General features: G+C 38.6%; 1 protein-coding gene across 4 annotated transcripts; it reads right to left on the bottom strand.

The window, feature by feature from the left end:
• Nucleotides 1-2,489: 2,489 nt before the first annotated feature.
• On the bottom strand, nucleotides 2,490-26,962 carry SPIC (Spi-C transcription factor). 4 transcript variants are annotated; one of them, XM_038155318.1, is made up of 6 exons: nucleotides 26,853-26,962; nucleotides 10,651-10,677; nucleotides 9,963-10,056; nucleotides 8,232-8,344; nucleotides 7,200-7,308; nucleotides 2,490-3,601 (listed from the first exon to the last, which is right to left on the bottom strand). In XM_038155318.1, the coding sequence occupies exons 2-6, from the start codon at nucleotides 10,651-10,653 to the stop codon at nucleotides 3,174-3,176; spliced, it is 747 nt and encodes a 248-aa protein (XP_038011246.1). In that variant the 5' UTR covers nucleotides 10,654-10,677; nucleotides 26,853-26,962; the 3' UTR covers nucleotides 2,490-3,173. The 4 variants fall into 4 exon arrangements, with proteins under 4 accessions (XP_038011246.1, XP_038011245.1, XP_038011247.1 ...); XM_038155317.1 differs by lacking the exon at nucleotides 26,853-26,962 and adding an exon at nucleotides 12,048-13,181; XM_038155319.1 differs by lacking the exon at nucleotides 10,651-10,677 and having other exon boundaries at nucleotides 26,853-26,961.

Genomic DNA, 26,962 nt, shown 5'->3' with positions numbered 1-26,962 from the left:
TAAGACAGCTAAAGATTGGGTGAAATAAGATCTAGAACGGTGGTAGATTTCAGCAGAGGTCCTCACACAGGTGGAAGTGAAGTGCCTGCGAAGCGCCACTTGCAGGAGGCCTGCTGGAAACTCACAGGGAACTCGCTAGACCTAAGAAACCCAAGAAAAACGATTCCTCTCGGCAAACGCCCTCTGCTGTCATTATGAACAAGGGATTTTTCTACACCGTGTGCTCACTATTCAGTTTGCCAGGTTTTCTGTAATATATGTGAGACATTAACCACAATGTGGAATAGTACGAAAAATTTTTCAGTCTGAAATGCAGAGTGAAAGGAAAACTGAAGATCATTGTCCAAAAAAGTATCTAAAATGCAAATTTTGTTTTCTGGTCCTATACTCTATCCAGTTTCTTGATCAAATCTGTTCATGCAGACAGCAGCAGGCACACGCAATCTCATTGCCCTCAGCTTAGTCATGGATGTAGGAATCTGCCCCTGCAGTTTAGAGACAAAGTGGGCTTTTGCCTTGACCTTCTCCATAGAAAAAGTTTGGAAGGTAGGGAAATTGCCATTAATGGAACTTAACTAGAAAATAGCCTGAACAGCTACCTTGAGCTTCAGTGTTACCTTCATACACCAGTGAGTGTTTGCAGTCAGTCATCTATTAGGCAATTAATCTATGATTGTTTAGATGTTACCAGGAGTGAAAGGGCAGCTCTCACTAACCAAAAAAAAAAAAAAAAAAAAATACACAGTTTTGTTTACATGTGGCACTTAGGATGCTTCAACAATCCATGTTGAAGTAATGAACAATCCCAGTTTCTTGGGAAAAAAAAGCTAACTGCTGTTTGTAGTATTTTCCATTCTTTTTACACTCACTAAGCGATGCACCAATGGTCAACCCACACATGTAGGTCTGCGATGTGATAGAAGACATCAGCCTGTAAGTAGTGTGGATTGTTAACCCAGTGTTCTCCATGAGACAGCCCCCTTCTGCACATGGGATGGCAGTGCACTCTGACCCATCTGCCATCAGAATGCACATCTGGTGTCTGACAAGGTGGAGACAGGTAGCTGGTGGGTGCTCAAAGTTCTGCCAAAATGAAAAATTTCCGCTGGAGTCAAATTCAAGCCAAAATAAATGAAATAAAATTATTTTTCATCTGGAAGCTAAGTATCTCGCCTGCTCTTGGTCTATTGAACAGCACACACATATGTAAGTACTGCATAGGCCAGGCAAGATGGGGTAGATAAAATATGTTGCTGAAGTGCTCTAGTTCTGCCTCCTTCACAGAGTCTGTAAGGCTCTTGATGTAATTTCTGCTTGCAGGAATCCTGAAGTCTAAATCAGAAAGATCAGCTGTATTTCTTCCTCATGCATCACCCTCAGCCATATTGGCTGAGCCAGATTTATTTTGGAGAAGACACCGAGCTTCAGATGTAGACCTGACCACCGCCCAGGGCAGTCAGCCCAATCTGTGATCTGCTGGCATAATGTATCTGCTTTAGTTCGTGGGTGTCGTGTCACCAATGTGTCGCAACACCTCCTGCATCTGCCACAGCTGGAACTGGACAGGTGGTGATTTCCAAAGGCACAGTGCTGCTTCTGCCACACCGGCAGCAGTGCTCTGCAGGAAGATGAAAAAACTAAACATGGTGGGGAAGGGAAAAAACCTAAAGGGACGTTGGGAGAACAGACGACCTGGAGGCCTGCAAGTGTCACAGCCCCGGTGTGAAAAGCTGTCCACTGGTGCCATCTTGTGGGTCCAGAGCCACCCCCATGCCAAAGAGGCAGAGCTCACTCCACCGACGTCCAATCCCCCCCACTTAAAGTCTGGGTCTCTTTTTAGTGCTATTTAACGTGCTTCATATTTCTAAGAACAAACATCTGTCATCTTACTAAAGTACCAACCCTAAACCTTGAATTTTGCTCAGTCAGAGTGCGTTGCATTGTGTCTACTACATAAAATTACAACCCTGTACAAGTAAACAGGAGTCAGAGCAAAGGGCAACTATCAGAGTCAATGAGTTTCATCAAACATATCAGCCCACCATTTATAGCTCTCCACAGAAATTATTTTTGTCTTTATTAATATCCAGGCCTACACACTGCAAAATGCAGAAGTTGGAACTGAACACAATTGAATGGAAATGTTTCAGCACAAAAGACAACTCATATGAAGATACAAGTTGATCAGGTAACAGAAGTGTGAGAAACAGTAGATGTATAGGTATTATCCTGACATAAAGGTCCACGATTCTCTTTTTGCCTAAATTTAGTTCTTCTTCCCCAGGAAAAGAATGTAAAATTACTGAGCCTTTCAGCTATATTCCCAGTTAGAAAAAAGAGCTGGAGAAGTGAAATTTTACTTACAAAGTTGTAACACCTAAAATAAATGGCAAAGCTATGTTTTTTAGGTCAGTACAGAACTGCTGGATAAAAGTGGAGCTCCTCATATTAGTGGGGGAAGAACCATACAAAACTAAATAAAAAATTAATCAAGAGCACAAATCCTTTATTAACTCTCTCATGTCCCAATGAATCCACTGCCAACAGTAAAATGTGCACCTGGCAATCCTAATACCACATGTCAGGATCTGTGCTAAGATATGTTAATTTAAGTGATTAAGGATTAACAGTTTGGCCAACAGGTGCACCCTTATGTGGACTATCAGTCAGCCAGGCATTCACTCAGAAAATGCCCTTTTATAAAGAACATTGGTGAGAAAAGAAGACAGCAGCTTCATGCAGTTGGCAAATCTCTAACCTTTCTATCTTAGGGATGCAGCAACCATGGTACAACATCACCTAAATTATGATTGTAGATAGGCATAAAACTTAGAGTGAGTGTTGTCATAATGGGATCTTCAATGTCCACTAACAGACAAAAGCCTTGATCCTATTCTTGAATATATCAGCTTGAAACTACAGTAATTCCTTTGACTAGCATCACGGAGAATAGAATGTGTTCTATAGCTGCTAGATTTCTTCAAGAGGCAATGACTGTATATCACTAACTTCAAAAGGAAAAAAACTTGGGCCAATATAATTTTTTAATCCTTCCTCCTCATGTGTTTGTACGATACCTTAAAGGAAAAGCTATGTAGAGGGTAGAGTTTCTGGGCTGGAAAGTACTGCTGGATAACAAAGGCATGTGACACATATTCATGTGACAGGTAAGTCTAGCTGTTAGCATGCTGTAATGCATAACCATTGTTGTACATGTAATTATTGTAACTGGTCCAGTCATCTGCACGCTGATATTCTTGATTAGACTGAATGTAGGGATGATAAATTGTTTCTTTTCCAAAGAAATAAGATGGAGCAAGTCTCTTTAAAACAACAGCACTGAACTGGTATGTCAGCTTCCTACGGATCTTAATGATTTCACCTGTTCTTCCATAATTCCTCAGTGCTCTGGCCATTTTCTGGTAAGTCATGATCTTGCGGTTTCCTTTCCTTTCTCCCCACAGTTCTGCAAGTTTCTCCTTGTTTTTGGAGACAAACTGGAAAACACCATTTGGCTTATCCACCCATTGGATGCAGTTTGCCATAGCTGGATCATAGAGAGACTCATGGAGATATTCAAATAGTCGAAGCTTTTTTCTACCTATAAGAAATAAATCACAAAAGGTCAGAACAGAACTTGTGCTTGTTTTAAAAGATGAGCAGTTGTCTTTTTTTTTGGAAAGGGTCTTACAGGCAAAAGCATAGCTAAACCTAGTGCGTTGTCCCAAATCAAAAGATCACTATAAACTGTTCAGTGGAAAACCAGCAACAGCAAATGGGATGACAGAGATGTGAGCAACACAGAGCCATGGGATAGTCTGAGTGGGAAGCAACCCAGAAGGATCATCAAGTCCAACTCTTAAGTGAATGGCTCATACAGGGATCAAATCCACAGCCTTGACATTATCAGCACCACACTCTGGTTCTGAAGGGTCTGCAGATCTGTGGTGACAGAAGGCGATTTGGGCATTAGAGCTTCAAGAGCAGGTTATGTGGGGATCACGACAAATATCTGGTGACTTCACTGTATGGCAGGTCTCAGAAGCATCAGTCTGCAGACAGATGCTGTGAAGATGCACACTCAAGGAACTCACAGTAGGAAATTACATCCTCAGACAGGGCAGGAAAGAGGTTCTGGATAGCCAATCTGAATATTTGAATAAATGGTTTCCCTTATTATTCAAAACTCAGAGATTTTGAGATGGCTCAGTTTTGTTTGGCTTGTTTCAGGAATGTTTTGGTGATGCAAGGTAGTCTCTGAGGAAGGGTAAGTGGGTGAGCAGGAAAATCAAGTTAGTTTTTAACCAGAAACCTCATGTAATCAAGAAGGAGCTGAGCTAGATCTTCTGGTACCCTGTGATATTGTAAAAATCTGCAGAAGTGTCAGTTTGCATTCCCATGCAGAAAAAAGCAAGCTTGGTACTGAAATATTTGCCAGGTAATTAAGTGCTTCTCTCCACAGGCTCAGTTCTCAAACTTCAGTTTCCTAGATTCCTAGTTTCCTAGGCTTGTTTAGTTTCACATGGATCTTTTGGATTCTGCTCTATGAAGTATTTCTAGTTCCATTCCCAAAGCCAAGGGTGATCAAGAAGCTGCTCTAAGGAGGAAGAATTTAAGATTATCAGACAAAGAGGAACATTTTGCAGAAGAGAGAATCTATGCAGAAGAACATCTTCCACTTTAACCAAAGTGGAAATAAGCAGCTGCACCTAAAGTTCATAAAGTCTTGTCTTGTGTGGCTATTTTAAACTAGGAACAGGGGAAAAGTGACAGTTGCTAAGGAACACTGAGGTCAAGCCAAGACATCTGGCAGAGATGACAGTAATTCTGTATCTGATGATAAGGAAAGAGGAGAGAAGTAACAGTCAGACTGGGAAGAAGAAGAGCCTGAAATCAGAGGTACTTTCCAAAAATTAATAAAGTTTCATTATCTAAGAAGAAATTGGCCTGAGGCTGGAAGGACATATTCCACTAGAAAGATGTATAGATTACTGAAAAGCTTAAAAGGAAACCCGTGAAGGACTCTGCCTTGTGACAGTGGACACCTCTTAGTAGGTGACCCCCTTAGGTTCTTTCCAACCTGAATTATCCTACAAACTCATGGTAGAACAAACAAGACGAGGGGAAAATCCATGGACTACTGTGGACTAAAGTTCTGCTGGAAAAGAAGAGTGTAGCCTGTAGTCTGCAGCAGCACTTGATTTAGTGCTGTTTGGCCTCTTAGTTCAGTGGTCATTCCTGCCCAAGTTTTATTTCTAGACACATCACCTTTAGCTGATGTCTTTGTTGGAGAGGGCTAATTTGCTTTTATGTGTTTATGCAGCTGTGTTTCCAGAGCCCAGCTGTTATCCCCAAAGTGCTACACACCAGTTTGAGATGGGGCCAGTTAACAGATCTTTGTACTGTATCTCATTGCATAAGCCATTGATCATTTTCACACCCTAAACATTACTCTAAGCCAGCAGGTGAGTGCCTGCAGGTTTCTTATGTGGTGATTGGAGACAAGCAGGTTCCTCCAGAAGAGGTTTCAGAGCATCTGCATTAGATTTCAGTGCTGAATGATCCCGAAACCACCTAATTGTCTCAGGGAAAATGCATCCAGTTCAATTCTGAGGTGCCTCTCTTGACTGCCTCCACTCCACTGAGCATGAGTTCAGATCGTGGAATGGTTTTGTCATGACTGAACTGGACTCTTTTCAGAGGAAACTTATCTCAAAAGATGCCTTTCAAAAGCATATCTACATCAGAACCTTCAGAACTGCCCGAAATAAAATTTTGTGAAACACTTTAAACACAGGATTTGGGCCCTCAGTGCTGATGGCTTTATCTACAGATCTATTCCTAAAAAGCCACACTACTTGCTAGTGTACAGAAAATCTCATGTCTCAACCAGAAACTAGGAGGATTAAATTCATTTAGTACAGTGAAAATAGTTCCCCAAATCACAGTTTATGGCACGAATATCACCATGGACACAAAGAAATCTGTAAGAGGACACAAAATGACCCCATAAGAATTTGCAGAGTTAATCACTGCAAATATGAGCAGGTTGTCTTCTGAAAAAGAAGATTGATGACAGTGTACAAGAAATAGGAAACAGGAAATGAAGTTTAACAGAGCAGTAATAACTGAAGGTCAAATCAGATACTGACATGTAAAATTCCCCAATGCAACCCTGGATAAGACTTGGAAAAGCAACATTTCTGTATTTGAAAGGTTTTCATTTGCAATGGTGAATTTCAGATATCTGAAGTAGAAAACTAAGAAACAGAGGCTGCTCTTCCCTCCATCCCAAAGAGTCTAGGGTAGCAGTTGTAGTAGTAGCAGTAGTAGTAAGAGTAGCAGTAGTAGTAGCAGCAGCAATTAAACAAGAGACCACAGAGTTCACCATCAATGGTCAGAGACAACACCAAAAACTGACACCATGTGGTTAACGCTGAGAAAAGGGGATTTCAAAAACTGGCTAAATCAGGAAGCTACTTAAAAAGGCCTCATGGTCAAAAGGAGGTACAACAGCTCAGAGTTGAAGCTGGGAAAATCTCATCCAGTAGCCACAGAAAGGATGCTGAGTCCCTCCCCACCAAAAACCCAAATAATGAATGCAATAAAAAAAAATGGAGTACTGTAATGACAATGTCACACAACTAACTCTTTGCAAAATAGATATCAATTTAAGTAAATTCAACCAGAAGGAGCAGAAAAATAGACATAAAAATGCTATTTTGTCACTGGAAGTGACAAAAGCCAAAAGGTGATTTGAAAAGTAAACTAAGAAAGGCATAAAATCTGGCATGCAAAAATATTCATGTAAAAAACTTTAAGAAAATTACTGTTTGTTGAGCCACATGAAATAAAATAACTGGTCTAAATGGATAAAGATGTTTTTGATAGTTGGATTTACTTCTCTGCATCAGACTTCATCCTAAATGATTTGAAGTGAAACATATCTCTGGTTTCATTTTCCATGTGCTAAGCAGTGATGGAATAATTTAATAATAGATTTATCATTTATTGTAATCTTATAAGATTTAGCAGATGGAAATTGAACACTAGCAGTTGTATCTTAGTCACTAGCAAATGTTCACTTTTTTTTTCCTGTTGAAACGTTAAAAAAAATAGGTAAAGGAGATAGCATGATTTGCTAAGAGGTTTTTTAAAGTAACATAAATTACACATCAAGATATGATCTTTTTACAGACCTTTCCCTGCTTTTGGCTGGCCAGCAGCAGCATGCATCACTTGACTTTCTGGAGTATTCTGCAGTGTATGGTAGACAGTCTCATCCGCATAAAAATCCGCTGCACTGTTCTTCACGAATTAAGACAATAAAAAGTTACTAATAGAGTATACTCTCTAAATAAAAGGAAACTTGTGATTAATTGCCTGAAGCCTTCAAAATGCAATTTTTCATCACCTCACACATGGAAGACTTTTCTCAGCCATGAAGGCACTCAGTGTAGCGTCCCAGTAACAAGCAGATCTAATTCTGGTCCATGGGCAAGAGCTGCCCACCAGAGGAGAAGCTGAGAAGGAAAACAGCCTAACTGCCTCACCCTGGGCCTTCAACCCTGCTGCTGGAACCAGAGCAGGAGCAGCTTTCAGTGCGAGGAAAAGACAAGGGCCACCTGGACAGTAGCCCCCACAGGCTCTGTAGTTCCCATGCTGTGTTGCTGTTAATCTGCTGGGTGAAAATGGGCTTTTGTGGAATCTGTTTCCCTGAAATTATCTCCCCTGCAAAATTAATTTTTCATCACTCCTGGAGACCACACTCCTAGTGCTTTTAAGAATGTACATGGACTCTAATAGCTGAAGTTGTGCTCAGATAATGCTGGTCTTTCCAGAACTTCTAGAACAAACTGCTGTTGGAGAAAGCAAAGTTATGGTTCTTTTTCACAGTGGCAGAAGCTACATCACCATTGGAAGTTACTGTTCTCTGCCTGTTCCCAGGTAATACAAAGAAGCCTTTTGTCCTATAGCTAATTCTCTATTAGGTTTGCTTGTTGTCATGTTATATGATGAACCACAGAAGAGCATCAGAAGCAAACTGCTGACACCTGAAAAGACATTATTAATCACATTTTGCAAATATTTCCCAAGGCAGCTTCATCTAAATCATGCCGGGCCAGACCAAATTTCTGTTAGTGTTAGCATAATGATTTGTATCAGAAATCCCAAATGAGCAATCAGTCTTCCAGTTATGTCTGACTGTTATTAGAAATGAGTTCACTCACAATCACATTTCTCCAGCTATACCCTTGCTCCTCCACAGATGGTGCTGCACAGTAACTGGGACTTGCTTGGAGGTGGTGGTGATGGTTGATCACAGTCAGGCAGTTTTTATAACCTGGGAATTAGGAGGAGGGAGCAAAAACCAAGTGAGTAAAAAAGAGAGAAGAAGGAAAAAAGAAAACCACAACAGCAAATAATTTGACATGGTGCTGGGCCTGTCAAAAAGCATTTATCCTGTGGCTGCCTTCTAGATAATAAAGTGTCCAGAGCCAAGATGTTCCACATCAGTAGGTTATCCAGCAAAATCTGTACTGCTGCAGCTGATCACACCCTTGGGCTGGTTTTGTTAGCCCTCACAAATGTGGAAAAATGGAAAGCAATTTTTAAAAGATAAAGTGTAATATATTTCATAGCATCATGAAATTTTTTGGTTACTGGATAACAGAGGGCCATACAGACCACCAGACATAGATAGTAGTTATCCAGTATGAATTGGGTAAATATAGACTATAATAATACACCTAGAAAGGAAAAGGAACTGTCAGACAGTTCTGCAGGCCATTAGTAGAATGCAAGTCAGAGTCTCCAGTGGTGAATGAAGTAAAGGAGCATCAGAACATCTGCAGTGCCTGAAAGAATGACATAGAAAGAACCCAAGAACTTGTGATGCTTAAAGAACCAGAGGAGGACACCAGACTAAAGTCATTGGAAAAAATTACCTACTTCAAGTGGTCAGAAGAAGATATTGAAGGGTATGGGTACATCTATTGCAAGTAGAAATGTGGGGACAGCTGGAGACAGACTAAACACTGCATTGCAAGGGTTTAATAACTCCATCAGCCCTAACAACATATATAAGGAAGAAGATTGCAAGTAATTATATATAGTGAATCCTCCAGCATGTGTAAATTACTAGTGCAGTGGAGCCAAAACATTGTTAAGAGCTGAAGATACAGCCCTACTGGTCTTATTTACATTTCCTCATATGAAAGACACTTCACAAAAAAGACAGCAAGTATATTTTTCTGGGCATAGATGGTTTGTGATGTAGCCTCCTATTTTCCTTTCCTTGCATTTCTGCTTACAGTGTAAAAACAAAAGCAAAAATTTTAAATGTTATAGTAATTTAGTTACCAAAACCTTGCAAGTACTGGAACAATTTACAGCTTCCTCGCACTGTAGGTTTGTAAAGTATACCACTCTTGAAGTCAAGAAAAACAATTTTCTATTAATTATCCAGACTCAAATGATCATTCCTGCATTAAAATATTTAAGGTTATTATTAGTGCACAAAGAAATTAAATGAGGAAATTAATTTCACTGGCTGGTCTTTTTTTTTTTTTTTTTTTTTTTCCTTTTGCATTGCGATTCATGGCATAGCAGAAGGGCATTTTGAAGTTAAAACATTAAAACTGGGAAAAGCCTGTTGCACAACAGCCATTTATCCTCTGATTATTGGAAAAGTGAGCTCAATGCACCTGGGCTGCTGCTGGGAGGAGGGTAAATGGGGCCAGTCCAACAGTTTCCCAGTGCTGTGACCTGGAAGATGTTCACCACACTGGGCAGTACTCATGGAGGGGTAAAAACCCTCAAATAATTTTCCTCCTTTTCATCCTCACAAAACATCCTATTAATCCACTTCTGGGAAATTACTCCCCCACCTGTGTGTTTCAAGAGGTGCTTTCCTGTAAAAAAGGAGCTGGGAAATGAAGTAGAAGAAGGGTGTTTGTTACCTGGTGGACACTGCATTTCTCTGTCAGAGTGCTGCTGCAGCACTTCTAGAGCATCTTCAAAAGCCTGGCCCAGAACGTCGTGGTCAGGAAAGCTCTGCAAGAACATTTTGCTGTCAGGACCCAGAAAAGACTAGGCTGGTTCTTGTCAATCAGCCCATCCTAAATAAATACAGTGATGCTATAGAATACACATACTCCTGGAACTGATCTTTGGCAGGCACCAAGGCATCACGATAATCTTTTACTATTATGAGAAAGTTCTCACTCCTTTGAGGTCAGTGAGACAATTCACACAGGCAACATTATTCAACTCTGTCAAATGCTTCAAGGTTCATTTCCTTAATTTGCAAAAGATGTTTACATAAAGGGTGTTACAGCTGGTGGAGAGTTTTATAGTGTGTAATACAGAGATGTTTGTGTCATTTGTGTAACATTGTTTATGAAGCCAGAGTTATCTTTCAATAACATTGATATGGCAAAAATAATTACATATAATTTCTGAGAGAAAATGCCACATTATGCCCCTACAGGAAACCAAGTGCGGATTTTCAGAAAACTGTCCATTATAATTTTAGAACACCTTGTTGTAAAAAACTAAAGACACCCTCAAATTTGAGTTTGACAGAGAATTCTGCAGCATATTTGAAACACTCATTAATGAAAGAGAATATAGGTGTTGTAGACTTACCATTATTTAGATATCAAGACTTGAATCCTGTTTAAAAGAACCAATATTTTAATATTGTATGTTTCAAAACAAATAATAATTCTCTGAGTATAAACTAAAATAACTAAATGAAACAACTCAGTATCGTTTCCAATTACAGGGCAAAATATTTTTAGTAACAGAGATAAAATGGATTTATTATTCGAAGCTGATATTTAAATTAAATTAAATACTTGTGACATTGTATTTTTTAAAAATCAATTTTTAAAATAAGTTTACAGTTTCATCAATGCTGCAATTTTTAGATTATTATCCACACCATCACAAATACGTTTTTAAAGACATTATAAAGTGAAAATGTGTTATTGTAGACAATGAGTCTTAGACAACATAACTTCTAATTTGCCCAAGAAAATATTGATCTACATTAAATGCATGTGTTTAAGTCCCTTTGGTTCACAGCCAATTGAAACAAGTTTGGAGTTTTTTTCTAATGTAGTTTAGCATATGACTGTATATGAACATACATAAACACTTAGACTAATTGTGAGTTCCAGAGGCAAATTTGATTGTTTAATAAACAGTGTAAATAGACACATTTTCAGCCAGTTTAACATGAACATTATTACTCGGAAACATATCTTCAGTACCTCCTTTTTAATTTATATTTCTTAAAGAAAACCACAATCAGATTTTTGCCTTGCTGTTTTTCCCCGTTATCATTTACATTATTATGTCAAAGCTGTAAACATAATAATCAATATATCAGTATTTTACTCATTAAATATTTGATTATTGTGTGTGATGTTTCAAAATACGAAGGAGAAACAGGATACACAAATATTACTGAGGAAGAATTTTATACAACATTAACCATGAATGTTCTAAGCTGCAATTTTGCCTCAGGTAAGTTTGTTACAGGGTACGGTCAAAATTTGCAGAAGTGTTTTGAATCTTGACAACCATATGGTGGAATCCTAGCAACTCACTGAAATCAGTGGGATATTTCTCTCTGAGTACAGTGCAATAAGTATTTGAATCATCTGATCCAAATCTATTCTAAAGCCAGAATGGGCAATGTCAACCATTTAGCTGCAATGGTGGCCACAGATTCCTGGGACACAGGGCTACAGAAATTAAAGGCAGGAATCTGCTTTGTAAAGATCCTCTCATATTTTCCCCATAATTTTAAGTAATTCACTTTCCTTAAAGTGATTTTTTTCTAACTCAAACTCCAAACTGATATTTTGACAGAACACCTACAGCCACCTCAATGCTTTGCAAAGTCTTAAATGCACAAGTATAAGCAAGGTACTGTTGAATGGTCATACCACTCACACCGATGAATTCATAGCAAAGAAGAAAAAGGCACACCTTTAGTAAGCTTAAAAAAAAAGCAAAACAACCTGGGCACTTACCTAGAAATTCAGTTCCACACACAAAACAAGAATCTGTCTGGTTTCGGAAATGAAAGAAAGACTGAGTTCCCACAGCAAAGGGCTAGCAAAGGGGCTGCATTAAATAGCTGATTTTAGGGAAGTGTTTTGCCTAGGGATTTTTTTGAGGGTATAGGTATAGTAAACTGCTAGCATGTCCCTTCATTCTGCACAAAAGAGGGTGATTTATACTGAAATAAACAAATTTAAATGTTTAAACTATTGTCCGAAACATGGTTTAAGCAGTGGGAGAGATTCCTTTTGTCTATAGCACCTTCTAATAAATCTGTCACTGGTATCGTGGTAGGATGAATTTAGGGCAAAATTCCACATCCCTCATCTGTCCCACACAGACTGCAGTGGACTTTGAGTTTTTATCTGAACCTTCTTGTTAGCTCAGTGTAAGGAGTGGACCAAACTAGACCTCAAAATAAAAGTCTGAAGGAATTTCAGAGTTCTGCTTCAAGGCTCATGTTTGTAGCCCATGCCCAGCTCTAGAGCATTGACTACAGCATTCAGTACAGATTCAGACAAGCTGTAGTTGATGATCTGCCAAACACTTTCTGAGCAGCTCCAAGACATGCTGTTGCATCCTACAGGAACAGAGCTCTGTGTTTTTCAGCTCAGAGCTTCTTGTTGCTTACAAAATCTAGTCTGTGCCATAGTTCTTTGCAGCCAAGTCTTTCAGAGACACATTTTGCAGAATTTCCCCAGCATTTGCCACAAAACTGCTGTAAAATCGTAATTACCTCTTACATTTTTTATGGATATTATCTCAACCAAGAACCTAGACAAGAACTAGCCTTGTTATGAAAGCTCAGTGAAAGCAGTTTGAAGTCACCAACCATTTCTGCTGGTTTCACATGCAAGCTGCCTTTTCAAAATTTGCACCCAAAAGTTTTAGGATATCTTTTTTAGTGAAATACATTAATATATGTACGTCTTTTTTTAAACTTCAGGTTCTACTTTGCACCACTTCTCTAGTCTGAGTTGAGCCTATAAAAAAAAATTAACTGGCAACCAGAGGGGACAAGGGGAGAAACAAGGGTATGAGGGAACAGCAAAGTCAGAGGGCTTGGAGGTGCTCTATAACTGAGCAGCCACAACACCAAGGAGATTGTGGCCCACAGAATGACCATAGAGGAGTAGAGGAAATTAGTAAGAAGGAAGCAGCAGTGGAAGAAAAGGGTGAGAAACCAGGAGCAGCGGAGAGAAACCACGATGTGCCACTCATTGCTTCACCAAAGGAACTGAGTATAACCTGTGGAGATAACAAGAGGGGAGGAGATGTGTCTGGAGTGCAGCTGAGCCTGGGAAAGGGGAAGGAAAAATATTTTAATGTTTATCTTCTTTGCTTCCCAATACCAAAATCAGCAACAAAATATATTCTAGCAATAAGTAAAGCTAAATTCCCAAAGTGCACAAGCAGCGGTGAGAGTGTGCAGCTGTTGGCTGGGTGCAGTAAAAGGGTGAAGGTCAAGAGATGAAAAGTTAATGGTTTTACCACCACTAAAATGATCCATCTTCCCAAATCAAATTGCTCTGTCAGAAGTTTCTTGTTTCATATGAGAGCCTACACCAGAAGGCAGGTCAGCAAAAGGTTTGCTTTCAGAGGAAATGGGAGAGTGCCATACACGGCACAAACACACAGCCTAAGAACAAGAGCAAATGCTGCCTCGTAGGGGAGTTCTAAACTCTGCTGCCCATTTGTGCATTGAATCTTTGGCCCAACACAGTCTTAGAGCAAGAGCCCAGCCTACCTCCCTGTAAGTGCTCAGAAGAGGCAGAGGAAGGTGCAGCTGAGGACTGAGCGTCAGCTGACATTAACTGCTCACTCAACGCATCACAGTGCAGCCAAGACTGGCAGTGTGATGACCTCTACTAAGACATACTATTAGAGAAGAAAGCCTCCTGATTGATGCATTGGAAGGGAAGAAGGGTTTCCAGATAAAAATCTGAGAAAAAGAACTTACTCATCACATCCTAATGTCTCAAACAATTGATGTGCCTGATAAAAGAATTTGAGTATCTGTTAGAAACCAAAACATCGAGCTCTTCTTCTCCTTCCTCCATGTTTTAAAAATGAACTTCAAACAACAGAACTATTGTTTAAGTTTCAGAACTTTCTTCTATCTCTTCTTGGCATAAAGGATACCTCACAGTGATAGTAGAGTAGAAGCATTTTCACATCTGAATAAAACCCAGAACTAAATAGTGTATTACAGCACTTGTCAGAGATTTTGAGAAAGCATAAAGATTCTTGCGTGAGAAAATATAGAATAAAAATATAGAATAAAAAGAAGTCTTTCCCTTTCTAAAGGAATTTAAAACTTGAAATGGCAAGTTTTCTCACACAGCCTTTGTAGATTTCTTGAAGTTTTTTGAACATCAGGCAATTTGTAACTGCCCAAATAGACCCCTCAAAATAGAGGGCACTTTGTCGTAATACGACACGAAAAGACGACACGGACACTGCTACTCTCCAGGTGAACAAAAAAAAAGGGACGTTTATTTTCTGACTCCAACATTTATAGTTTTCCAAAAGTGACAGTGGATTGGAGGGTGACAGTGCCACCTCTCCAATGACACTGGACAGACCAAGAGTCTATCAGTTCTCTCTTCTTCCATGAAAGAATGCAAAACATAAGTTGTTTACAGAACTGTATGTGAGAAAGTTTATTACAAGAATGCAAACATCAGAAGGCTTAGCAAAGTCTTAAAAAATCAGGGTGACAGCACTTCATAAAAAAATATCCTGAATGTGACAGCCAGAGAGATTTTCTGTGTTTCCATAATTGTTCTGGCCCTTGTCAGATGCCTTTGCCACTACTCTTCTGGCCAAGCAGCTCTGTAATAACCTTTGCCTCGAATCCTCATGGGTGTCGGTTCACAATAATTACACCACCACAGATATTGTCTCCCTGCAAGTGGAAAGGTTGAGGGATCACATGCCTGTGCTCACCTCCTGAGTCTAACCAAGCTGACCAGAGAACTTAAAAATCTTATGTTCCATTCAAAGCTCAGAAGAAACTGGAAAGTTTCTTGCAGCAAGGGTGAAGCCTTTGCTCAATGCAGGAAGAACAGGGATCAACACACGGAGAGGCCTCTTCTTTTACGTGTAGTTTGAAATGCTAATCTAGGCATGAATATCTCACAGTGAATGAGTCTGCAGTCTGAACTTCAAATTAGTGGGCTCAGAAAATCCCTGAATTCACATTCCTAGCCCTGGACTATGAAGAAAATTCTCATTTAAAAAAAACACCAAGGAAACAACCAGAATCAAACCGCCAAACAAAGACATAAAAGGAAATAAATGCAGCTTTTTACTAGCCTCAGTATTATTGTTTACCATGATTTTGGTCAGATAATTTAGTATAGAACACATACAAAAATACCCAAAATAAAATTAAAGGGAAACATAAAAACAAACAAAAAACCAATTGTGGCATCATATCATATTAGCAAATCAGATTATGAAACTGACTTTAAAAGTCTCATATTTGTGTTGGAAAAGTTTAGTTTCTATGTTAAAACACACAGTTTTTTATTATTTCAAATACCAAAAGATGAGGATATATCATAATTTCAAATTTCAAAGTTTCACTTGCCTTACAAATAATTCAACAAATGAGAAACTCTCTACAATGAAAAATATAGACTTTTATTGTAATTGGTGGAGTTATAGTATTGTTTCCTTAGCTTGTGGAAATTGGTATAGAGCCACCAAAGGCAAAGGATCAGCGATGATTTCTGCAAACAGAGGTTGACACCACTATTATTTTCACTATAGTAAGGGGAAACATGCTATGCCAGCCTTAGTGTTGCACATACTTCCCTGAATTCCTGATTTGTTTTAAATTTTTGTGTACCTTACAAAGCATTGAAGTTGGTTACCAAAAGAATGTCATTTTGGCATTTTAATTCTCAAAAGAGCTCTTTATAGTTATTTACTGGGCCTCATTTTTTTGGAGTGACCATTATCTCCACATACATCTCATGTGTGAAGCTTTTTACCTTAAAAGAGACCAAAGATATTGAAAATGTTTTACAAATTGAATTTTAAGCCTGAAATGAGAGATTATCTCCATCAGACTCACCTCCTTACCACTAAATATGAAACATTTGCATATCCCATTGGAGGCCAACTCAATGTGGATTGTAAATTATAATCCAACCTTAAGATTTATTTATTTGGCTAACATTAGATCTGTAATAGATTTCACTAAGAACCACTGAATAATTACAGTCATAAAATTAGACATTCAGATAAATTATTCCAGAGGTTAGGTCTAGGCATGTAATTACCTCTTCCAGGGCTTAAAAAGAGAAGATCAGCATGGAAGCTGCAGTTGCATGAGTGGGCAGATCAGTTTTTCAATGGAAAAAAACCCATCTGAAGGGCTTCCAGGACTTAAAAAGAGAAGATCAGCTAGGAAGCTGAAGTTGCATGAGTGAGCAGATCAGTTTTTCAATGGAAAAACCACATCTAAAGCCCCCACCTTACAACTAGACCCAGTATATTGGTCCAAATGCTCATGTCAGCAAGGCTTCTCAGGGAGCTTCTTCTTTGGCTTCATCTAACCAAAGGAAGTGAATTTCTGATGGGAAACTCCGTTGAGATAGAAAACCAGAAACCACAACAGAAGCAAAAGGAACTAATAACAAAAAGTGCATTGGGGAAAAAAACAAGAACCAGCCCTAACTAAAAGAAGACTCTGAAGTGAAATATGAACCAATAATTTTGATTCATTTACAGGTATATTGGGTACTGTCAAATAGTGGGATAAATAAAACACAATAAGACGTCAGCAGAAAACTATCAAAGCAAGATGGGAATAATATGACAGCATTTCATAAAACTAGCAATGAATAATGGGAGAGTTCTACTCTAGATCTTTGCAACTCAAACCATTCCATTACTTGATGATTAGAAGGTGAGCCTGATAAAGGGTAAAAGTGAAAGCCTTTCCCCAAAACAGAAAGCAGATAGAAAGAAGAACACAGTATTTAAATAACTCTTAATAGTGAAACTGGGGAAAGCCAAATAGAAACTAACAATTTTCCAAGTAACTGAGCTATTTGTGGAAGAAACATGCTTTCAGATTTGAGGGGCACTTAGATCCCACAGGATTAATTCAACATTTAATTTCAATTCTATTCCCCCTAAATCATAAAGCTGAGAATTGAGAAATGTCAAGTCTAGGTAACAGAGCCTTTTCAGCTGCAAAGAACGGAAGGAAGCAATTGTGTCTGTTTCTGGAAAAGCTGTGAAGAGAGACATATAATAACTGCTGCAGCATCTGCAACCATTTGGATCTAAAGACCTGTAGCAGACATATAGAAACTAACAGAATAAATGTAACAGAGTTCTAACATTTTTAAGACAAGATAAATCCCAGGTTCAGGGAGACAGACCCCATAAGCATCTATTGAAGGTCTGCATCTGTAGCTGTGGAACAGGAAAAAAATCAACTTTCATCATTAAGTAGCCCTAAATTATATTTAAATCCTCTGGAAATTACCAGCAATGGAGGAATATGCCCATAAGAAAAAGGGGTGGAAGTAAATCAACTTCCTGAGATCCCCAAGTCCATTGAGGATAGAAATAACAAGTCACTATTAATGAAAATATTGACATTATGCATTAAAAGAATACAACATGCTGGTTTTACTGTAAGAATACAAGCTGACTTTCACCTGAAATGAAATGCGACAATCTACAGGATTATAGCATAAGGCCTGTGAAGTATGTTTATTTCATTTATAACTTCAAAATAGGCAGAAATTGTATGAGACAGTATAAAAGAAATAATTTCCACTTTAAAAGAGTGAGAAAATGTTAAGTTTCCTGCACCATCTTTCACAGAAAATGCATGATTTCATCAGAAGATCAAGAATTAGAAAAACCAACTGTATATTGGCATTAGCATCCTCAAAATTAAAGAGAGAAAATATTTTGGGCCTTCGAGAAAATATGAAATATTACATAGAAATTTTTCTACAGCTATTCCTGCTGCAGGTACTTTTGTATTAAATAATTATAAACAGGGTACCCTGGCAGGCTGGACCAAATTCTGCCACATGCAACAGAAAGGTCAGCTGCCCTTCCCAGGCAGATCCATTGCAAAGCAAATATGCTACTATTATTTCTCTTAAAGGAAAATGTGGAATCACATTTTGACATCACCTCCATGGAAGTTACTACCATGCTACATGACCCGTACCACAAAGTTAAGAAAAGATTTAAGCATGCAACCACCAAAAGCAGAGCTGTTTGAGCCTCTGACAGAATCTTCATTTTCAGGGACAGACATCTACATTTACTCCCACCAGAGAGTTGGGCAGATATTTCTCACACAATGCTGAGATGAAAAATATTAGTCAAGACTTGAAAGCAGGTCATCTAAAATGAAGGAAGCTGTAAAGTTGTGAGGAAGATGGTAATAAATAGTTGTGAGAGATAAGCAGTTGACAAAGTTCACCTGGGAATGTAAAAATATATCAAATGCTCTTGAGTGAAAGTAGTTAGAATAAAAAAACTAATAGCCATTCTTGGTGTTATAATTATCATATAACAAAAACCAAACCAAAACAAAAATCCAGCACATTCTGTCTTTGAAGGAGTAGAATATTGTGGATTTATGGATTTCTGCCAGAATTCTAGATTTTAAAAATACCCCTCAAGGAACTGCAGAGCAGTAAAGGAAATTCTTTAGAAATAGAATTCCTGTCACTACTAAACTCTGAAGGTGGCTGAAAAACAGCTGTCCCAAACAATGGGTTTTTATGCTTTGATGAGGCAAACAGTGATGTGGGCATAAAGTGCTATGACTAGCAAATAATGCTTCCTATATTACCAGGAAAGGGCTGAAGAAGTACTTAGACTTTGGGGATTTTTGCAAACTAATGTTAAAGAAATCCTGTATCTTGATGGTAAGGCAGGAGACATGTCAGTAAAACAGTTTCCTGGCCTGGAACCTTTGTTGAAAGAGCATTTTCCAAAGCTGAGTGGTTTTTAATTTTAAATTTCAAATGTAACTGTCATTTAGCAATGGCTTCACACTCTTTTCCATTTCCCTTTGAGGCGCCTGCATTTTGAATTATCATTGAATCCAACAAAAAAAGCAAGAGGCCTGGCAGTTGCACCATACCTTGTTTTAGGTTTATCCTGAAAATGTCTTCCATGGAATCCCCCCAAAACAAATCTATGTGATCTCAGTGAGTTTAGCTCGCTGGTGTTTTATGGCATTTATCTGCTAAAGGTAGATACAAAAGAACATTTAAAATCATTTTAAAATCCAGACAAGGAATCCTGGATAAGCTAAGGCTCCTGACTTGTTATCAAGCTGTTGGGCAGCCAAGTGCATGGTCCAGTCATACATAAAAATCTTCAATAAAGGCAGGAGAGGTTTTGATTTATAGAGACTTTTTTAAAGATCACTTCAAAGATATTTAGAGCAAGGGACCCAGTTCTAGAAAAAAAATCAGCTATAATCTAAAATTCACACATAATCAGGAGCATATTTTAACTAAAAACTGAGCAGGTGCTTAACATGCCTGGACAAGTTGAGGTCCTGAATAATGAGTGGTAAGAGGTAATGCTTTGCATTATAGCTCCCCAAAAAGATGCCAAACACCTTCCAGAAAGAAATATAAATAGGATTCCAGAGCATGCAGCCTGTAAGTTACATTGTTAACACAATACCTCACAGGAGAATGATAAACATGCCATATCAATCTTCTAATCAAATTATATTTTTTCACCTGCCATACTTATCTGATTTTAGGCCAAGCTCTTAATATTACCCGTGTGAAATATGTATTGAACAACTTTGAGATTCAGGGAATACAGCACCTATTCAGTTAAATTAAGTACAACAGCAGTGTTATTTACTTCACATTCACACTCTCAGAGGTCAACCTTTACTCCATCCCTCATCAGGGACTTACAACAACTTGGGGGATAAGGTTGATTCTAAATATATGTTGAAAAAGGTCTGTAAATGCAAATCATGACAGAAATAATGGAGTAGGTGTTATGTTTTTATGCCACTGTGTGTCTCACATTGAACATCTGTTCAGTGTTAACTTAAATCCATGGGAGGCAGAATGGTGTTGTCCTGAAAAACATCTTCTTTAGGACTCTCTATTTATGCTGTTGCTTGGATGCAGGAAGTGTCACAGTCACAGTACAGTTAAAGAAACACTCACAGTTCAAGACCTGTTTTTTTTCCCCTGCTCTTTCAGATCAACTTTATCTTCTACTGACACCTGGACAGTGCTGAAACTTCACAGGATGAGCTTGACTGGAACACAGGCACAAGAAGGGATAAATTTACGACGAAGCAGTGCCAGAATAGTATCAGGGATTGCTGTGTAGGACACCAGGAAGGAAACTGTGACTGATAATGAGAGGAGCAGAAGATGCTGGGAATTAAGGCTGAGAGCTGGAGGTCATCGTAATTGGAAGGTGACTGCACAGACACTGGCTCTAAACTCCAGAGTGTTCAGTGGAATCCTTTCAGTGGGGAAAGGTGCCAGAAGGAGATTTAACCAGGATTTGAGAAGAGAGGATTGGAACCTGTTTGACAAGAAGATAAAAGGAAGGCTGAGGTTCATATAAGAATCTGCACTAATTTTGTGAGGCCTGGCTGAAGAGTGTAGGATTAGGGATGAGAAGTTTGGACCAATATGTCTTGGATTGAGTGGGGCAAGAAGAATAGAAGCCAAATACAGTGGAAAAGGAAGACTGAATTTTGAAAGATAAAGGAAGAAGGGAGTAAATGGAGGGGGAAGGACTAATGCCCTCTTTCCACTGCCAAGCTCCCAAGACTACCAAGTGAAGGCCAAGATTTCACCTGGATTCAGAATGCTTTCCTGCTGCAGCAAATATTAGTGAATTTCTTCAGTGAAGCAAGAGGACAACAACTGCTATTGCCGTCATCTCAGCAGTTAACTCTAATGGTGGAGATGCAGGTGGCAGACTGAAGGGATTTTTTTATGCTAAGCTTCTTCCAAATGTTATTTTTGTTAACTAAGGCATCTTAAAGTGGGGCAGGAGGGATCCTCTTCCAGGAGAATATGGGAGTAATCCAAAGGCAGAAAATATCAAATCAAAACATAATAATCTCCCTTTCCTCCTCCATGAGTGAATATTTTAACATTTTCCTTTGAAGGCCTCTATTTTTTAATGTGTATGGAATAAATTTTGCACTAATAGTGAGTGTTACTGCTCAGTAATTGAGGCTATCACATGCAGAAACCCTGCTGCATCTGTTGCAGAAGCTATAAACTGTCTGGTGAACAAGGAAGGGAGAGAATGCTCTCAAAGTTAGAACAGCTGAATGCTACCCTGGAGAAGTGGGTTTGGGTTCTGAGCCTGCTTCTACCACAGAGTTCCCAAATGATGCGAGGCAAGTCCCTTTGAGCAAACTTTCACAGGTGGTCACTTACTGTATGTTCCTCATTTTTGGGACTTCTGACTTGAGACCCCATCAGAAATGCTGAGCAGGACCAGCTGCAAGTGTAGTCACAGAGTGCTGGCCTGACCCCACAAACTGCCCACAAATGCTGAACTCTCCAAAACAGGAGTTCTTGGGTATAACAGATCAAATACACAAAATTAGTGGGTATTTTCCAATTTAATATCACTGTGCCGTCATCCCTGTAAAGCAGGGATAAAAATTGTTTTCAGATCACAATGCACTTATAAATGTCTTAGTCCTTATGTAGCATTCACAGGTTGTAATGGAGGAAGTATAAAAAAATCTATAAAGAGGTCAACATTTCTCTCTTGAAAGAAGTATCTGACTATGTATTGAACAAAGCTTGGGGATGCAGTCAGGATTGAAATCCCACAGGCTGATTAGTCACTAAGAGAGCACTGCCTATTTATGTACTGAATGGAAGAAAGACCCTCGTAGCAGAAACTGCTGGTTATCGTGTCATAATAGTGCCACAGCACAAATTAAAGCTGTACCAGTCAACTTAATTTGGCCATGTTGTAATTAACTTTTTGATTTCTTTATTTGCAATCTTAATATCCTCTTGAAGAAGATTTCATGTGTGCAAAGACAGAAGGACTGGGGATTTTTACTAGTCTGTTACTGTAGAATATAGTTTCATCTTCCTTTAAAAAAAACAAAACATCATGGACTTCACCAGAGATGCTTTAAAAGCAGCAATATTTTTCCCCAAAATATTTTGAAGACTTTTGGCTCTGATAGATGTATTCATATAGAACAACATTTAAAAAAATTGTAATGAGCTAAACATTCCTTTCCCACAGTTCTCAGATATTCAATATTAATCTCTAAAAATGACTAATACAACAAAATCTCAGAATAATTAGAAGCAAAAAACACATACAGCATAATCCAGAAAGCTGTAGGAAGGGGAATCTTCGGGAAAATTTGGAGGGCAGACACAACAAATTCATTGCCAGTGTTCCATTTGGGAAATGGTCTGGGCTGATCTTGCTTTGTGGAAACTCCAGCTGGTTATGGTGTGCAGTCGGAGCTTGAAAGATGCCTGTGGCTGAGAAGCCAGAGAGATGGTACATCTGCTCTCCATATTTCATGTTTTCATTCATTTTCAGCAGCCCCATGCCTTCTAACACAAACATGACATAAAAATCTTAATATGTGTAGTGCAAGATCAAGCAATAACTTTATATACTGATGAGGAAAGAGAGAAATAAGGTCTTTTTCTTTTAATAAGCAAAATTAAAACCAGAAAACTCAGATGTCTGTATTTCCCTCTGTGTATCATTTCAGAGTAACCAGACTGTCTCTTACTCATTACTATTTACCTACAGTTAAATATTAGGCATCAAAGATAATAAATCCCACAAGTGGCCTGCCAGAGTTCTTTCTTTTGCTATCTCAGAACACAAAGACTAATGAAAAAAAAAATTGCTTGAGAAAATTACATAGACCAGTAATAATTTGGAAACTGAAAGGCACCAAATGAAAGGAAAATAAGCCTGAAAAAACATCATCAACCCTGATTAAAATAATCACTGTTGCAAGTACGGAATTCCCATGAGAATGCTAGGAAATTGTAAATCATAAATCTACTTTTAGAAGACTTATATGACTCAATATAATCCTTATTGCAAATCAGTTCCTCTTTTCTTAAAAGAGCTTGAAACTTGCTAACATACAGTGGCAAAATTCTTGCAGAACAAAAGCAGTGTTTCCACGTGCTACATTTCAGCAGACATATTACTTTTATTTTAAGAGTCTTTCGAAGGTGTTACACCAAAAATACACAGAATGTATTTTTATACAGAGTTATAAGGTACTAGATAGGTAGATTGCCCTCGTGTGGCAAGAGGGTTAAAAAAAGGGCTAAAAGCAATTCAGCTGATAGCCATGCTTGCTCTGTGTCCATGTAGAACACTTGCCTTGCACAGATCAACCACAGATAATTCAAATTAGCCAGACTATCTTGCCAGCTGGAATGGGTACCCCAGAAAAAAAAATCCTCTTTCGTGTGTCATCATTCAACAAAAAGGACCAAAAATGCAGCAGACTTCTCTGAAATTATGCTTTTTTCTACACCAGCAGTGAACTGTGTGTTACAGATCATATTGGCTTTGGTCCTACTGGAAGTACTCTTCTGCAGAATGCCCTTTATCTGATGAATATCTCTGAATATACTCCCATTTCACTGCTACACTTCCAGTTAAACTATACACTCTTGAGTATAATGTACAAGAGAGGTCTCCCTTTACCAAGCCTCTGTTTGAACTGTGAATCTTTGGCAGATTTTAAGACAATATGAACACATTAGTTACACATCCAGTACACTGTTGCAAGAAGCTTTTGAAAGCACCTAATTGTTGCTTGCTTTTGATGAAATCCTTTGTTTGTTCCTCCTGTTTATCCCCTGCCACCACAAGTAGCTGCTGCTGATCTCCAAATCAATACCCTGTGACATTCTGGGTAATGTGGCAGTGCACGAACATTTACGAATTTAGCTGATGAACACAATGAAAGAAAATAAAGAAAATAAAATGAACTCATAGAAGAAAAAGTCACAAGAGAACCTTGGCGAGTTTTCTTCACTGCAACAATGAAGTTTCAATGAAAAGTAGGGACTAGCAGCTGGAAAATAAAGCTGGAAGTTTCTAATTTTTTGTAAAAGCTGTTTTAAGGGTTTTGTTTTACAATATTTTTTTTTTCCCATATGCAGCTGACTGCCATCTTCAAAGGCTTTGGGCAGAATGTCTGAGAAACACACCCTCTCCTTTTAGACAACAGAAATCTATTGTCTATCTTCTCCTATGGTGAAAAAGATCCTGCTTTTTCCTTGGTGTGCTCAGACACTCCAGGTCTCACACTTGTTACAAAGCCCTAAAGAGCTTCCTGAGGCTCAGGGTGTCTGTGGATTACACTGTGGATGTTTCTGAAACAGATATCTGAAAACTTAGCTGCTTGTGATTATGAGTGGCTAGAATTGAGGATCCCTTCAGCCTTGTGTTCCCCATCAGTTTGACCTTATAAAAATAACAATCATCTAGCCATAATATAGCAAGGGGGTTTTGAGCTGCTATGTGCAGACATAGCATTTTCATTCATAAGTATTACCTGATGTCATGAACATATCTCTTCATAGAGCTGATAGAGGCAAGTCCTTACCAATGGAATTTCATATTTTGTCCAGCACAGGATGAAGCACCACACAATGAGGGCAACTTCTGTATTGTTGCTGATTGCAGTGCAGAATGAAATGTGACAGGATTCAGTAACTGTCCTGGTTCCTGACAAGTTACTTTTTCTTTTTTTACTCACAAGAAACTTTGAAAAAGTGATGAGTTCTGCATGTATGATAGGCAAATCATTGTGATACGAAGGTAAGTGGTTTGGTGGCAACTCCTACATTAAAGAAAATAGAATTTCTGTTCACTATCTGTCAACAGGGAGGTGACTGCCATCTGAAAGTGGAATGCTTAAAGGAAGAATTAACAGACACATTGAGATTCTGTATGTTAGAACTGTAGATAATATAGACAGTGGATAATGCAGTGGTAAATACAGGGAAAACTCCTGTGAGAGCAGCATAGGCTTCTGACTTTGGCCAATTTACTGCTCATTTGAGGATCACTATAGTTTTAAAGGAGTTTCTTAGGGGGTTTCTGAAAGTTTGAGAAAGCCAGTGTCCAAGATTATGTGTATTTGTGAACATATTACCTTTTTGAGGGTATGAAAAAGAACAAAAGCCTAAGGCTTACACAATAAACAGACATTTACACTGGCACCAAGTAAAAAAATGTTCAACAGAATAAGACTAGAAGTGTGCCAGTGACAAATAACATCACCATTAACAATACTGTAAATTTTCAACCCCAATTTTTTTTTCTTTTCACAAGCAAGACCTTTTGAAACTTACTTTTGTAATGAACCAAACTATATACAATACATTTTTTTTACATGCTATATTAGGCCGGTTTATTCTTATAAAACAGACAATTCCTCCTAGATCCTGCCCAGACTATACTGTTTGCATGTGAAAATATATGTTTACATTTGTATCCTGAGGCAAGAGCAAAAAAATGAGGATTTATCCTGCTCTTTGCAGAGGCTGCAAGATCCCTGGGACAGCCAACAGCCCCACAGTCTGGTGCTATTCACATACTGCAACAGAACCGAGTTTCCTGGTTTTTGCTTTGAAGTTGTGGGTGCATGTGTTCCCTGTTGGATGGTTAATTTTTAGGTTAGCATGTCACTGGAGTCTCTTGGGATCCAAAAAGCTCCATATGCTGTTAATTAGTACAGATTTCAGAAACACTAGCTGTAAGTGAAGAAATTAGAGAAGCACACAGAAACAACAGGATGATGGGACTGATTCCAACTGTACAAGCCCAAAGACTGCATGGTCCTCAGATAAAACACTCAAAACAATTCTGAGCAAAGAACAAATTAAACGTGGAATCCCAACATACCAACTCTTTGGGAAAAAATTCTACTGATTTTGACCAAGATGGATGGAACACCTACACTTAACCCAAAAAGGAACATATATAAATTATACGTGTCTGATAAACAGCAAATACAAACCATTATAAACCAACCAGTTGCAGACAAAAGAATGGAAAGTTTAGCTGTGTTTAACCATGTTGTCAGACCATCACTGGGACAACAACTAACCCTCAATTGTGTGTTTAAATGTAGGTTGACAGGCAACCAGAAACACCCGCAAGCAAAAGTAACAAGAAGATATTCTGTCTTCTTCTGCCAATTTTCCTTACATCATCTCCCACGACAGACAATGTAAAGCTAGAAGTTTCACCATGCTAGCTGGAGAAAGACTGAAACACGTGGATGGGGTGGGAAGTGGAGGCACCATGCACCATAACAACAATAGATGTTTTAAAGATGCATAGGAAAATTCACAGGAAAATCATAAAATTACTACATTTTAAATATTGATGCAAATAAGATTAATAAATGATGTCGCAGTTCAAATTAACACAATTATCCGTAAACTGTTCATAAAAATAAAGATATGGTCTAATGACTGACATCTGCTAATTTCTAAAGTTTTCATAGCACAACACATCAGATTTTAACTAGGGGGCTCACTGAAATTGCAGTACCTGAAGTCCCACAATTATTAAAACCCCACGTGCTCTGAGTTCAGCAGATGTTCAGAGGCTTCAGGAACTGCTTAGAGGGAGCTTATTTCAGGACCAATGTGCACAGCAGTCATTAGCTGTAGGCAGAACAGCTCACATGCTCATCTGCAATTATACTACAATGACATTTAAGAAAACAGCCTTACCTTTAATTTACAGTATTTGAGAGGTGAAGAGGAGCCACTTGCCTTAGGTGCCCTTCATGTCTAATGGCACTTAATTTTACAAATGAAAATTGGCTTTTCTGTTAGCTGAT

The sequence above is a fragment of the Motacilla alba genome, chromosome 1A, assembly GCF_015832195.1.
Source record: "Motacilla alba alba isolate MOTALB_02 chromosome 1A, Motacilla_alba_V1.0_pri, whole genome shotgun sequence".
Taxonomy (NCBI): domain Eukaryota; kingdom Metazoa; phylum Chordata; class Aves; order Passeriformes; family Motacillidae; genus Motacilla; species Motacilla alba.
The sequence above is the reverse complement of the archived record's forward strand: the minus strand, read 5'-3'. Positions and strand labels throughout refer to the sequence as shown.